Raw genomic sequence first — 12,597 nt, forward strand, 5'->3', positions numbered from 1 at the left:
TAGGACCAGATTGTGAGGCCTTGGCAAACTGCTGGAAGGATTTTGACTTTAACTCTGAGTTAGGTGGGAGTTGGAAGATTTTGAGCAGGGGAGTAATGTGAACTTAGTTTTCAAAAGGATCTCTTCAGTTGCTGTGTGGAAAGTCAGCTCCCAGGGCTTTGGGCCAAAATGGAAAGGTAAGAAGTAGATAAATTCTGGACATATTTTGAAGGTGGAACTGGTAGAAGTAGTGGATGGTTTGATTATAGGATGTGATTGAGAGTGAAGTCAGGGATGTCTTCCAAGGATTTGGGCCATAACAGTTGAAAGGATAGAAGTGGCATTTCCTGAGATGAGGATGATTGGCTAGAGCACAGTATTGGGGTCGGGATGGCATTATATGTTGAATTTTGAATGTGTAAGGGATGAAAACTTTATTAGACAAAAAAGAGATGTGAAATTATTGACAGTTGAATTCATGAGTACAGAATTCAGAAAAGAGGGCAGTTATAAGATTTCAAGTCATCGGTATATATTTGAAGCCATAAGGTTTACATGAGATGATCATCAAGAGAATGAATAGGTAAGAGGATTGTTCCAAAGACTGAAACCTGGGGCCTTCCAACGTTGAAGAGGTTTGGGAGAAGAGGAGAAACTGGCAATGGAGACTGAGGAGAGGCTAGTGACTAGAAGGAACACCAGGTGATAGTACTGTCTCAGAGGCCAGGTAAGGGAGTGGTCAACTTGTTAAAATTCTGGGGACTGAGACTTAAAACTTGGGTTTTACAGTGTGAGGATTACAGTAGACCTTTACAAAAGAGTTTTCTTTGCAGACTGTTAGACAAAAGTAGATGATAATTTGCTATTACTGGATCCTAATAGTATTTCTAAAATATATTTTTGCCTCTTGATAGAAGTCTTTTTATTTTTAGTGAATGAATTTGGATTCTAATTTGTTTTACCTTTTTGCATTTTCTTTATAGCTACGATACTTGGGTCCATAGTAATGATGTTGATGCAGAAATTGAAGATCCACCAATTGCAGAGAAGCCATGGAAGGTGAAAAATCCTTTTTAAAACAAAATTTATCCTTATGTAACTTAATAGCTCTTCTTAGGTGTTCTCCACAACAGTGCTTTAAGGATATACGAATAATGACCTTCCTTTCTTGTCATTCTATTGAGAGATATCTGCGGGTATGAAGACCTCATTATCTGTTTGTTTGTTTTTTTTTCTTTTTTGAGGGGGTGGTAATTGGGTTTATTAATTTTTTTATGAAGATACTAGGGATTGAACCCAGGACCTTGTCATGCTAGGCATGTGCTCTATCACTAGCGCTATACCCTCCCCCCTGTTATCTGGGTTTTAGATGAGATGTCTGCAATGATGATTGAAGAGACCCCAAAGCCAAGTTAGACTGTGGCTTGAGAGAGGAGTGTTAGGAGTGGAGTTGACTGTCATTGACGATGTCATTTAGGAAGGCTGGAAGCAGTGTCTGCATGGCTCTTATTATGACATAGATGTATCTTACTTATCATTTCTATTGTAATGGTAAGAGTCTATGTATCGACTCTTGTTTCTCAACTTTCAATTTGGAAATAATTTTGAAAGTTGCAAGAATAATATAAAACAAAGTACTGTTTTATACTCTTTTTCAGATTCCCTTATTGTTACTGAAACAATTTATTACCTGATACAAGACCCATATTCCATTTTCACTAAGTGTCCCACTTCCTCTTCAGAAAGATAGCCTTTGAGCTTCGTATTACATATGAGAATGGGATTAATAAAAATTAGTCTTTTTTTAAAAAACAAACTTTTAATTTGGAAATAAATTTTAAACTTACAGAAAAGTTGTAAGAATAATAATACTACATGGCATATTTGTATACTCTTTATCCAGATTTGTCTGTTAACATTTTACTCTGTTTGATTTATCATTTATACTCAATGTGTATTTATATATATATTTTTTGAAACATGTGAGACAAAGATGCATATGTAATAGGCCTTTACTCCTAAAAATGTGTGTGTTAAGAATAAGAAATCCTCATATGTAAGCACAGTATAGTTATCAAATTCATTAAATGTAACATTGACATGATACTTTAGTCTACTGTTCATATTCCAGTAATGTTTTTGATAACATTTTTTCCTGTTATATAATCTTGTCTGATATCAGCTATTGAATTCCTATGTCATGTCACTTTAGATTGCTTTAACCTGAAATATTATCATGGTATTTCCTTGCCTTTTACAACGCTTTTGAATTTCAAAAGAATACTTCTCATTTGGAACTTCTGATCTTTCCTCTTGGCTGATTCAGGGTGTGCATTCTAATTCTAGTCAGAATGCTGCACGAGTGATGCTGTGTCCTTCTCTTGGCATCATATTGGGAGGCATGCTGTGTCCATCTGCCCCCTCATTGGTGATCTTAATCACCCAGTTAAGGTGTTCTCTGATGGCTCCACTATTAATTACCCCCTTTCCCCCACCAATTTACAGCTTACAAGCAATTTCTGAAAGATTCTTTTAGATCATGCAGATACCCTTCCTCTCATCAAAATCCTCCATCCATCATCCGGTTTTAGCATCCACTTACAATTCTTTCCTGAACTAGCCTTTTCTTTGATGATTACACAGCAGTAATTTTCCACTCCAGCCCTTCCCTCCACATTTACCAGTTGGCTTTCAGAGTTCCCTTGTAAGCAAGAGCCCTTCTTTTCCCTTCATTTACTTATTTATTCATCTGTCTGTTGTTAGTGTAGATTCATAAAGTTCTAATTTTTCAGTGGTCAGTAATTCATTGCTTCATTGTCTTGTGCTGTAGTTTCATATTTGGCCACTAGGGTCCCCTTCAAACTGCTTGTCATTCTTGTGAGAAGCACTTGTCATTTTTGAGCATCTCCTTGGGGCATAGCAGGATATTCCAGGTTCATCTGATACTATCCATTTCTCTTGCCTAGAATCAGCTGTTTCTCTGACGATCTCTGATTTCTTTTAGTAGGAAAAGGTATTAGAGACCAAGATTTGGGTACTGGTATTATGCTCACTGCTACTGAAATGTCTTTGCTCCTAGGTTCTTTCTGTTCGGAGAATTTTGAAATATAGCTACTATGAGTGTATAAACACAGACATTCTCATGTACACATACACGTGCATATACACATAATGTACATATTTTAGAACTGATGAGGCCATATAGATACCTTCAGTTCCTATCCATCCCCAGAGTGTTCTTTGCCCTCCCCATTCCATATTTATATGTCTCTTCTCCCAGAGTAAGAACCCTGGATCCCAACATTAACACATTTACTCAGTCCATTAGTATATTTAAATTAGTTTCAGAATTGCTTTGCCCATGCCACTACCATAAACAAAAATATTAAAAGAATGCAAGATATGTTTGTGGTTTCCCCCTCCCCCTCCCCTGCCCAAGACTGAGGGTATGTCATATATTGGCAAATAGTGCATTCATGAGTTATTGTGATGAACTCTCTTTTTTCCCTCCAAAGTGAGTTTGTTACTTGTTTGAAGTACAGTTGAGTTTATTTTTTTCTGTTTGTTTTCAGTTTTGATGTTTCCTCTCTATCTTCCATCCAAATTGATTTAATTTTATATTTTAAATATAGAGAGTTCTACTAATGCTTCTTAAAGAATGTATACTTTATGTATTCTTTCTATCCCATTCTCCCCACTTCTTGTAAAACAAACTTAGTGTTTTCTGGTGTATCTTTTCTGTGTTTCTTTTTGTCAACACAAGTGTTTGCATGTTTTCTTTTTTCCCTCTTTATACTTTGCTTTTTCCACTTAGATAATCTTTTCTGGAAATCCTTGGTGGTCATATCTGCACTGTGCTCCATTATGCTTGGAAGTTTGCTTTTTTTTCCTCCTCATTTGGCCGCCTACAGTTGCATTCACCTTTTTTTTTTTTTTTTTTTTAATTGAAGTATAGTCAGTTTACAGTGTTGTGTCAGTTTCTAGTGTACAGCATAATGCTTCAATCATATAGGAGCTATTATTATATAGTCATATAGGAGCTATTACTCTGGCCATAAGGTATTTTTATGAGAAAGATAACAGAGGATAGTGGTTTAAGAGCTTAGTTTAAACAGAACTCAGTGCAGATCCAAGCTTTGCCTCTAATTAGGTAACTGGACAGCTTGCTGACACTCTGCCCCAGTTTGCAGATTTGGTAAACTGGAGAGACTAACCTGCATTGCTTTCCCATTCTTAGGGGGATTAAATGAGCTCATATTATATGTAAGGTGTTCAGCAGAGTGCCTGGCACAAATAGACCTGGATGATCTCCATAAAGACCAGGAGACCTGAATGGTCTCCATAGAGTGCCATGTGTACTTGACAGGGCTGGGTGACATGTCTGTGTAAATGTCCTCTTTCATTATTGCTTAGAATGTTGTTGAATACATAAACCTAGAGCCATTCTTCATGCCTAAAGCAGTGACTTACTTTGGCCTTTTGCTTTTTAATGTTTTTGTCAGTGATTTTTGTGATGATACAGAAGCCATGATTAGTGAAACAAGCCAGAGAAATACAAATACTATACAGTATCACTTATAAGTGGACTCTTAAAAAAAAAAAGTCAAACTCCTAGAAACTGTAGAAAAGTGGTTACCAGGGATTGAGGGATAGGGGAAACAGGGTGAGGCTGGTAAAAGGGTATCAGTTTTCAGCTGTAAGGTGAAGTAAATCTGAGGATCTAAGGTCAAATATGGTGATAATAGTTAATAACACTGTATTGTAGAGTTGAAATTTGCTAAGGGAGTAGGTTTAAATGTTCTTTTGTGTGTGCGCACATACAAAACAGATAAATACATGAGATGATGGATATGTTAAATCCCAGGGGAATGGGGATCCTTTCACAGTGTGTACATAATCAAATCACCACAGTGTACACATTAAACATCTTGGTTTGTTTTTCAGTTATACCTAAATAAAGCTAAAGTTAAAAATATGGCATGATTATCAAATTTAAGGGTCTTAGTTATCAAAACCTTACTCTACACAAAACCAGTGATGCTTTTGTATTATTTACTTGGTAAAAGACAAGGAATACAAATTAGAAATGGTTAGGATGCAACTCACATGTCTTTAATAGTCTTATATTTTTAAACTTTTATGCAGTTTAGACTGAGAATAATAAATTGGCTTCTTTCATTCTGAATACTGTAAAAACTGAAGTGATTTATTATATATGTAGATATTAATGCTTTGATGTGGTTTTAGGTTCATGCAAGATGGATTTTGGACACTGATGTTTTCAATGAGTGGATGAATGAAGAGGATTATGAGGTGGATGAGAACAAGAAGCCTGTGAGTTTTCGTCAGCGAATTTCAACAAAGAATGAAGAGGTATTTGGTTTGGCACCACTTTCATCTACTTGGTGTTTTCTTCTTTCTTGGCCGGAATGTTTTCAAATCTTCATTAATAAACTCACAAACAAAACAAGGTGCACCAGTCATCAAGTATATATAAAAGTTAACTAAATGCCCTAGCAGCCATTTCACATGCTGGCGTCCCCCCAAAAAGGGGCATGAGAATCTCAGAGCGTCATTAAGATTTAAAGTGGCCCATGTGGTATGGAAGGTGTTAGAACTGATTTTATTCTCTAGATCTGAGTATTAATTTTGTGAATGAAATCACATCACAGGATCACTTTCCAAGAGAAAATTTAGTTTTAATATTTTTTAATAGCTTTGTTAAAGCACATAAAATAGTATAAAGTGTAGGCCTTAAAGTTCTCTGAGTCCTTTTTTGAGGTTGGAGAACTTGACATTTAATACTCTTTAATCTTTTAAGAAGCCCAGCCACTTAAATATTTATTTGTGATTTCTTTAAGTCAAAACTGGGGGGATGGATGTGTCACTAGAGGAAGACTTGAGACTGAGAAGAAGGCTTAGATGTTTTGTTGTTGGGCTGTGACAGTTTCAGATAGAGACCTGATTCTAAAAGTCCTTTTCAGTGGGGAGACATGAAATTTTTGCCTTTTCCTTTGTATTTTAGATCTTTGAAAAAAATCTATTTAAAAACCGAATCTTTTTCGTATCTTTTAATTTTTAGTTTGTCCTTATTTGGAATTTTTCTTTGAAAACTTTTTATCTTGGTCTTCCTACTGATATGCTTTATATTTGTTTCCCCTAAATGCATTTCAAATTGAGTCTTTTCTGTCATTAGAGATACTCACTTTCTATATTACATTATTAAACTGACATGTTCATATCCAATTCTGTTCATATTTAAGTGGTTTATTTATTTTTTACTTATTTTAGGGAGGATTGTATAAAAACTGATACCTTTCTTTAAGAATTTGATTGTATAGTAAGGCTAAAATTAAAGGTGAGTGTAGTTTAGATTTTCTTTAAAATGTCTCTGGTATGCCTGTAAGATGACTTAGATTCCCATTTTGATGCTACAGAGCTATTGAAAGGACATAGATAGTTGTAAAGGGTATGAGTGTCCAGAGAAAAATAATGTTTAGGTCTCTAATTCTTTTTAAGATATAATATTGGATTATTTTAGGTGTGTTTTCTTTATTATGGTCTGTTTATTAAATTGGTAGTTATCTACAGACTGACTTTTTTATGTTGATGTGTATGCTGCAACTCTGCTGAACTGGTTTATTAGCTCTAATAGTTTTTTTTGCAGATTCCTTAGGGTTAAGATATGTCATCTGCAAACAAGGGTAGTTTTACTCCTGTGGGTTGACTTTCAAGTCATGAATTGTAGCCTTGTAAAATTTTACTATTTTTGTATCCTTCTCTCTTAATATTCCTTTTACTGATAAACTACAAGTTGTTTCTGGTACATTTTCACAAGGTCATTCAGCCAGTCTTTGTATTTCATTAATTTAATAACATGTGTTTCGTATTTTTCTAGTGGTTGTTATAAATTCTTTTCCCATCTGGAAACACAGAACATGTCTGTTTTGTAGCATAGTTTGAATACGTGTCAAATGGTTCTTGTATACCCATTGATGAGGTCTCACCTGGAAGGTCAGGGAAAGTCTCTTGACTGCCGGCAGTCCAGGATGCTTAATGATGTGCCTTTTATTTGCTCTGAGCTAGTGTGTTTCATATTATCTTTGTTGTGAAAACTCATCTTGGACCAGGATTTGTAGAAACTGAGGAGTCAGCAAAGTTGGCTGATATTTATTTCCATTTACTTCTTCCTAGCCAGTCAGAAGTCCAGAGAGAAGAGATAGAAAAGCATCAGCTAATGCTCGAAAGAGGAAACATTCACCTTCCCCTCCACCTCCCACACCCACAGAGTCCCGGAAGAAGAGTGGGAAGAAAGGGTAAGAACAGTAACATGATTCCAAAGGAGTTTCCAGAGTTTTACATTTACATGGCAGGTTTGGCTGAAAAGAAGTTTTACTTTGACTGGTTGGAAGTGTTTTTACTTTGATAGCTTGTCTTGTAATGAGATACTATCTGATGGACATCTTAGGCTGTATTTATACAGAGGCTCCCTGAATGCAACCTTTTTTTCTATATCTAAGTATATATTAAGAAGCATGGCTCGGGGGGAAAAAAAGCATGGTTGATGAGGAAGTTAAGAAATTATATTCACTGTAGTTGTTGTCTTTCTGTGATTTTACCACCTGTCCCATACATGATCAAAATGACTTATAGAGGAGTTGAACCTGTGTCTTTTTCATATTCTGCAGAGCATGGCAGTGTAGTGCTTTGTGCAGTGAGTCATATTTGTGTTTAGTGAATCCTGCTTGAGTGGAAATTCTGGCATATATTGAATAGGTTGTTGTGGGGATTAAGTGAGACTTTACAGACCTTGCAGAGTGCCTGGCCTGAAGGAGATACTTAATAAATGGTAGATAATGCATAATAACTTATTATTATTATTATATATTAAGTAAATAATTTCAGGGTTGTCTAGCTGAAAATATTTTGCATAATTTCTCAGACGTTATAGCTTAGTCTTAGAAAATGACAGATTGCAAGATTTCTTCATTTCATGTGATAGTAAATTTGTTAAATTTCTGTCTGTTGACCAGACTGTAAAGATCTACTTGGCATCTTCTCTCAATCAGCTTCTTTTTCTGACTTTCTTCTCTAGCCTAACTTATCTTTCTCAGCTCAGAACATACCTTGAATCACATTATTTCTTGTATGGTAGGGTTACTTGAAGCATTCTTAACGATGCTTAGAAGGTTTTAGGAAAGTTAAGAAACTCTTAGTTTTATAAATAATTTTAATGGGCCTGTCACAGTTATAAAATAAAGATTTTTGTTAATTTTGTCAAGTAACATGTATTGTGACATAAAAATTAAAATCAGAATAGATTGTTGGGGGGGTATTATTGAGGGAAACCTTCGTTCTTAAACTTGTATTCTGAATCTTACTGTTTGATGTTCTGAGATTTCAGAGCTGCCTGAGGTCCTTGTAAAGAAAATTGTAACAGTTTTTCCAAATATTCCCGGACCTAAAATAGATGTGCTGCTTTCCCCATTACGGACTAAGATGGGGGTGCCAGGACACTAGTGGTCATAGAACCAAGGTGTGATGTCCATCTTGTCCACAGTGGAGGTATTTAGCCTCTACTCTGAATGTAAAACCCACCAAACTGAGTTTCCCAAAATAAATGTATGCTTGTCCATTAATTGAATGCTTCTACCTTCTAATGAGCAGGATTTTGCTCTTTTGAGTTTCCCTTTAGAAATCTCTACTTAACCAAACCATCTTGAAATCTGTTTTCCTAACATCCATATTATTTGTCTTCCCTGCATCTTTTGGTACTTTTTAGGTGTTATATCTCCTTGCTATCTTTAGTTTCATAGGATTTTAAAAATTACCATGAAATTTTTATTAAAATTTTTTTTTTTACTCTATACACCTTATTCTATCCTATGCCAATATGTTGTCCCTCTAAAAAGAGGACTTTGACATTCTCTCAGCAGTGTGAGGACTCACCAGTTCCTTCTCCATTCCTGTTCACCTATCATTATATTCTAGATTACTACCCCAAAACAAGTTTTTTTTTTCTCATCCTTTTATGCCTTTACTTAATATCCTAAAACATTGCCTATTTTTTTTAGTAAATTGTTATAGTTCCCAAGGTTCAGCTTAACTGTCACTTGACTAACTTTCTCTGAGCTGTATTTTTTTGGAACTTATATTCATTTCTCTGTCTTGGTGCACATCACATCATGTGATCTAGGTAATGATTTCTATTATGTATCCCGTGTCATTCCTCAAGGTAAGGAATCATTCCGTTCTTGTTTGAACTTTAACATGCTTTCTCGTGTGTGTTTTAAAAATAAATGTTGACTTAATTGAATTGGTGGTGAAAGATCAGTGGCAATTTTTACAAAATGAAAAAATTAGTACTATTCTAAGTGATTTTACTTTGCAGTTCCTAATGTTTGGATGATACAAAGAGCCAGGAAAATATAGTTAGTTGTATATATCTTTGAGAAAAGTTCTTATGTAAATCATTATAATCTGAGGTGAAATATGTACCTTATTTCCTTAGCAGATCTTTTATTACACTAATTTAAGTCCCTTTAGATACTGTCTACAGTTTGTGTAGTAGGATTTCTGTGGCCATTTCTTATACCCAATAATTTTTATTCTCCTTTTGGCTAGTTAGATGTAATTTGGGGAATGTATCTAATTTGTTTGATTTCTGTTTGTCTTTTAAAGTGATTCTGATCATAGAGTCTAACAACAATGTAGGTAAAGCCTGTGAATTTGTCTTCTGTAAGTAACTATAGTCAGTCTTGTTTGTGCTTTTGTACCTTTTATGTTTTAGCCAAGCTAGTCTTTATGGGAAGCGCAGAAGTCAGAAAGAAGAAGATGAGCAAGAAGATCTTACCAAGGACATGGAAGACCCAACACCTGTACCCAACATAGAGGAAGTGGTTCTTCCGAAAAATGGTTTGCATCCTTCTGCCTAGACTATGAGAATGTTAGACGTGATTTAGTCATTCTCAGCAATGCCATGGGATGATTTACTTTTTGCTCTGCATCTCCAGGTCTTCCTTTCAAATTATAGATTCTTCCCCTTTATGGTTAATGTTTATGAAATTCCCTTTTCCCCAATCTTTTGGTGTACTTTCGCTGTTTATTGAGAAAACATACTGACCAATAAGTTCTCTAAATTTAGTAATGCTTTAAAATTCACGGATTTAAAATCTCAACCAAATCAATATACATATGAAAAAATGAAGTACTTATCTATGTGCAATTTAATCTCTTTAAACCAGTTATTGCGAGGAGGATGTTAGACCCTTTTAATTGTGATTGTGGATTTGTCTGTTTTCCCTTTATTTCTGTTAATTTTTTTTCCCTGTATTTTCTTCTTGTACTTTGAGCTTTGCTCTTTAAGGACATATACTTTTAGGATCATCGTGTCGTCACGATGAATTGAGTCTTGTATCATGTCTCCTTGTGTCATAATAATGCTTGTCTTGAAATCTGAGTTCTCCAGTAATAATAAAGCCTCATCCACACCCTTTTCAGTAAATTTCTATTTTATATTTTACTAGTCCCAATTATACTTAAGACTTCAGTAGAGCAGTCTTATAAATCTCATATCCTTTCTTTTTTATGTTTTCAGTTTGTATCTCTCGCTTTTTTTTTTTTTTTTTTTTTACTTTCACACCAGTTATGTAGAGCATGTTGCTTTTCAGCATCAAATTGTTGATGCTTGGTTTTTTTCCCCTCAGTGTACACATTTTCTGTTTTTAATTGGAATGTGTAATCCACCCAAATGTAACAGTTGCCAGTATGGTTGGGTTTAAGTCTACCATCATGCCAAGTTTTTTTCTATTTGTCCCTCTTGTTTCCTTCGTTTGCTTTTTTGTCCTTTCTTTCGCTTTTATGTTCTTTTGCTTTTTTTAGGGGGTAGTAATTTGGTTTATTTATTATTATTATTATTTTTAATGGAGGAACTGGGGATTGAACCCAGGACCTTGTGCATGCTAAGCATGTGCTCTAGCACTGAGCTATACTCTCCCCTGCTTGATGTTCTTTTGCTTTTAAATGTTCTAGCCCCTCTGTTCGCTTTGCTTTTCTTTTAGAACTTACATGGTTTCTTTGTTTTTACATAGCATAGTGTCAATTGAAATACACTTCACGTAGTGTAAAATTCACATTTTTAATGTGTATTTTAATCATTCCAGTGGTTTTTAGTAAACTCACTACGTTGTACCTCATCACCACCCTCTTAATTCCAGAAAGTTTCCATCCCCATGAAAAGAAACTTTGTGCTTATCAGGAGTTAGTTCACATTATCCCCTTCCCCTAGATCTTGACAACCACTGTTCTACTTTCTGTCTGTATGGATTTTCTTACTCTGTTTGCTTTTTATCTATTTTTTTCCTTAGTGGTTGCTCTAAGGATTACAATATATATCCTCAATTTATCAAATCAATTTAAGATTACTTGTCTAGTTGAGATAATTTATGCTTTCTCTTGTCTTTATGATGTTTTCATATATTTTATTTCCATATGTGTTATAATCCCTATGTCTTTCTTTTTTATTTTTTGTTTTAAGCAGTCATTTGTATTTTTAAGAAATGGAAAATACAGTCATCTAAAAAGTTATATGCATTTCTAAAAATCATTGTCTTATGCAAAATTGGGCAATAAAAGTCACAAATATATTTTAAAAGTCATATAGAAGAGAAAATTCACAAAAATAATGAAAAGATTTATTTTAAATAAAAGAGCAGTGAAGGTGGTTATAGGCCTATTAGATAGCTAGCTAAATTGGGATGCTATAATAATTAATATAGCATGGTTTGGACACAGAAATGGCTGAATCCATACGTGGAGTAGAACAGCCAGTTCAAATGCAGATCCATATTTGTTAATAAATTTAACTTACTGTGAATTTAGCAGTGCAAATCAGTGGGAAAAGACCAAACTTTTCCACAAATACTGTGAAATTTAGTGTTCTTCCTTGTATCATATATAAGAATTTAAACTTCAGGTGGATTAAAGTGCTATATTTAAAAACAAAACCGTAAAAGTAAATTTCCAAATACTAATGCACTTTAAATAAGTGTCAGTCTTGGAGAAAATATGCATTGCCCATTTAACAAACAAAGAATTAAAACCCTAAATTTTACGTATTAAGATTCTTAAGCCTCATAGAATAAAGGTCAAAGTATTATGTACTGATAATTTTATTTAAAAAAAAGTAGGATTGATAAATGTATGAAAAGATGCTTAACCTCATTTAACCAAGGATATGTAAATTATAAAAGTAACTGTTTTCATCCATCAGATTTTCAAAACTTAGAAAGTAGAGGATTCCCAAAGTACTGTTTTTAGGAAATGAGTACTCTCAAATGCTGTTGGTGGAATTATAAATTGCTGAAGCCACTATACACAATTTGACTATATCTATTAAATTTTAAAAAGTGAACATCCAGTAACAGTTTTAATTTCAGAGTCCATTTTAAATAATTACATGCACACGTAAAGATAAGTATAAAAGAATGTTGATTACAGAATAATGAAACATTGAAAATAAATACTGTGATTAGGGCTAGTGCCCCTTTTTTTGTTGTTGTATTTTGGTGGGGGGTTAGTAGGTTTCTGTGTGTATTTTTTAATTAATTTTTTAAAAAT

General features: G+C 34.3%; 1 protein-coding gene across 2 annotated transcripts in view; it reads left to right on the forward strand.

Moving 5' to 3' along the window:
• Positions 1 to 12,597, forward strand: part of SMARCC1 (SWI/SNF related BAF chromatin remodeling complex subunit C1) — a 136,861-nt gene that overhangs the window by 42,135 nt on the left and 82,129 nt on the right. For both annotated transcript variants that reach the window (XM_074344997.1, XM_074344996.1), the window contains exons 8-11: positions 963 to 1,038; positions 5,227 to 5,352; positions 7,174 to 7,295; positions 9,770 to 9,894. In XM_074344997.1, the coding sequence (XP_074201098.1) occupies positions 963 to 1,038; positions 5,227 to 5,352; positions 7,174 to 7,295; positions 9,770 to 9,894 (449 nt within the window). The remainder of the gene's footprint in view (positions 1 to 962; positions 1,039 to 5,226; positions 5,353 to 7,173; positions 7,296 to 9,769; positions 9,895 to 12,597) is intronic.

This window comes from Camelus bactrianus, chromosome 17 (genome assembly GCF_048773025.1).
Source record: "Camelus bactrianus isolate YW-2024 breed Bactrian camel chromosome 17, ASM4877302v1, whole genome shotgun sequence".
In the NCBI taxonomy this organism is placed as follows: Eukaryota; Metazoa; Chordata; class Mammalia; order Artiodactyla; family Camelidae; genus Camelus; species Camelus bactrianus.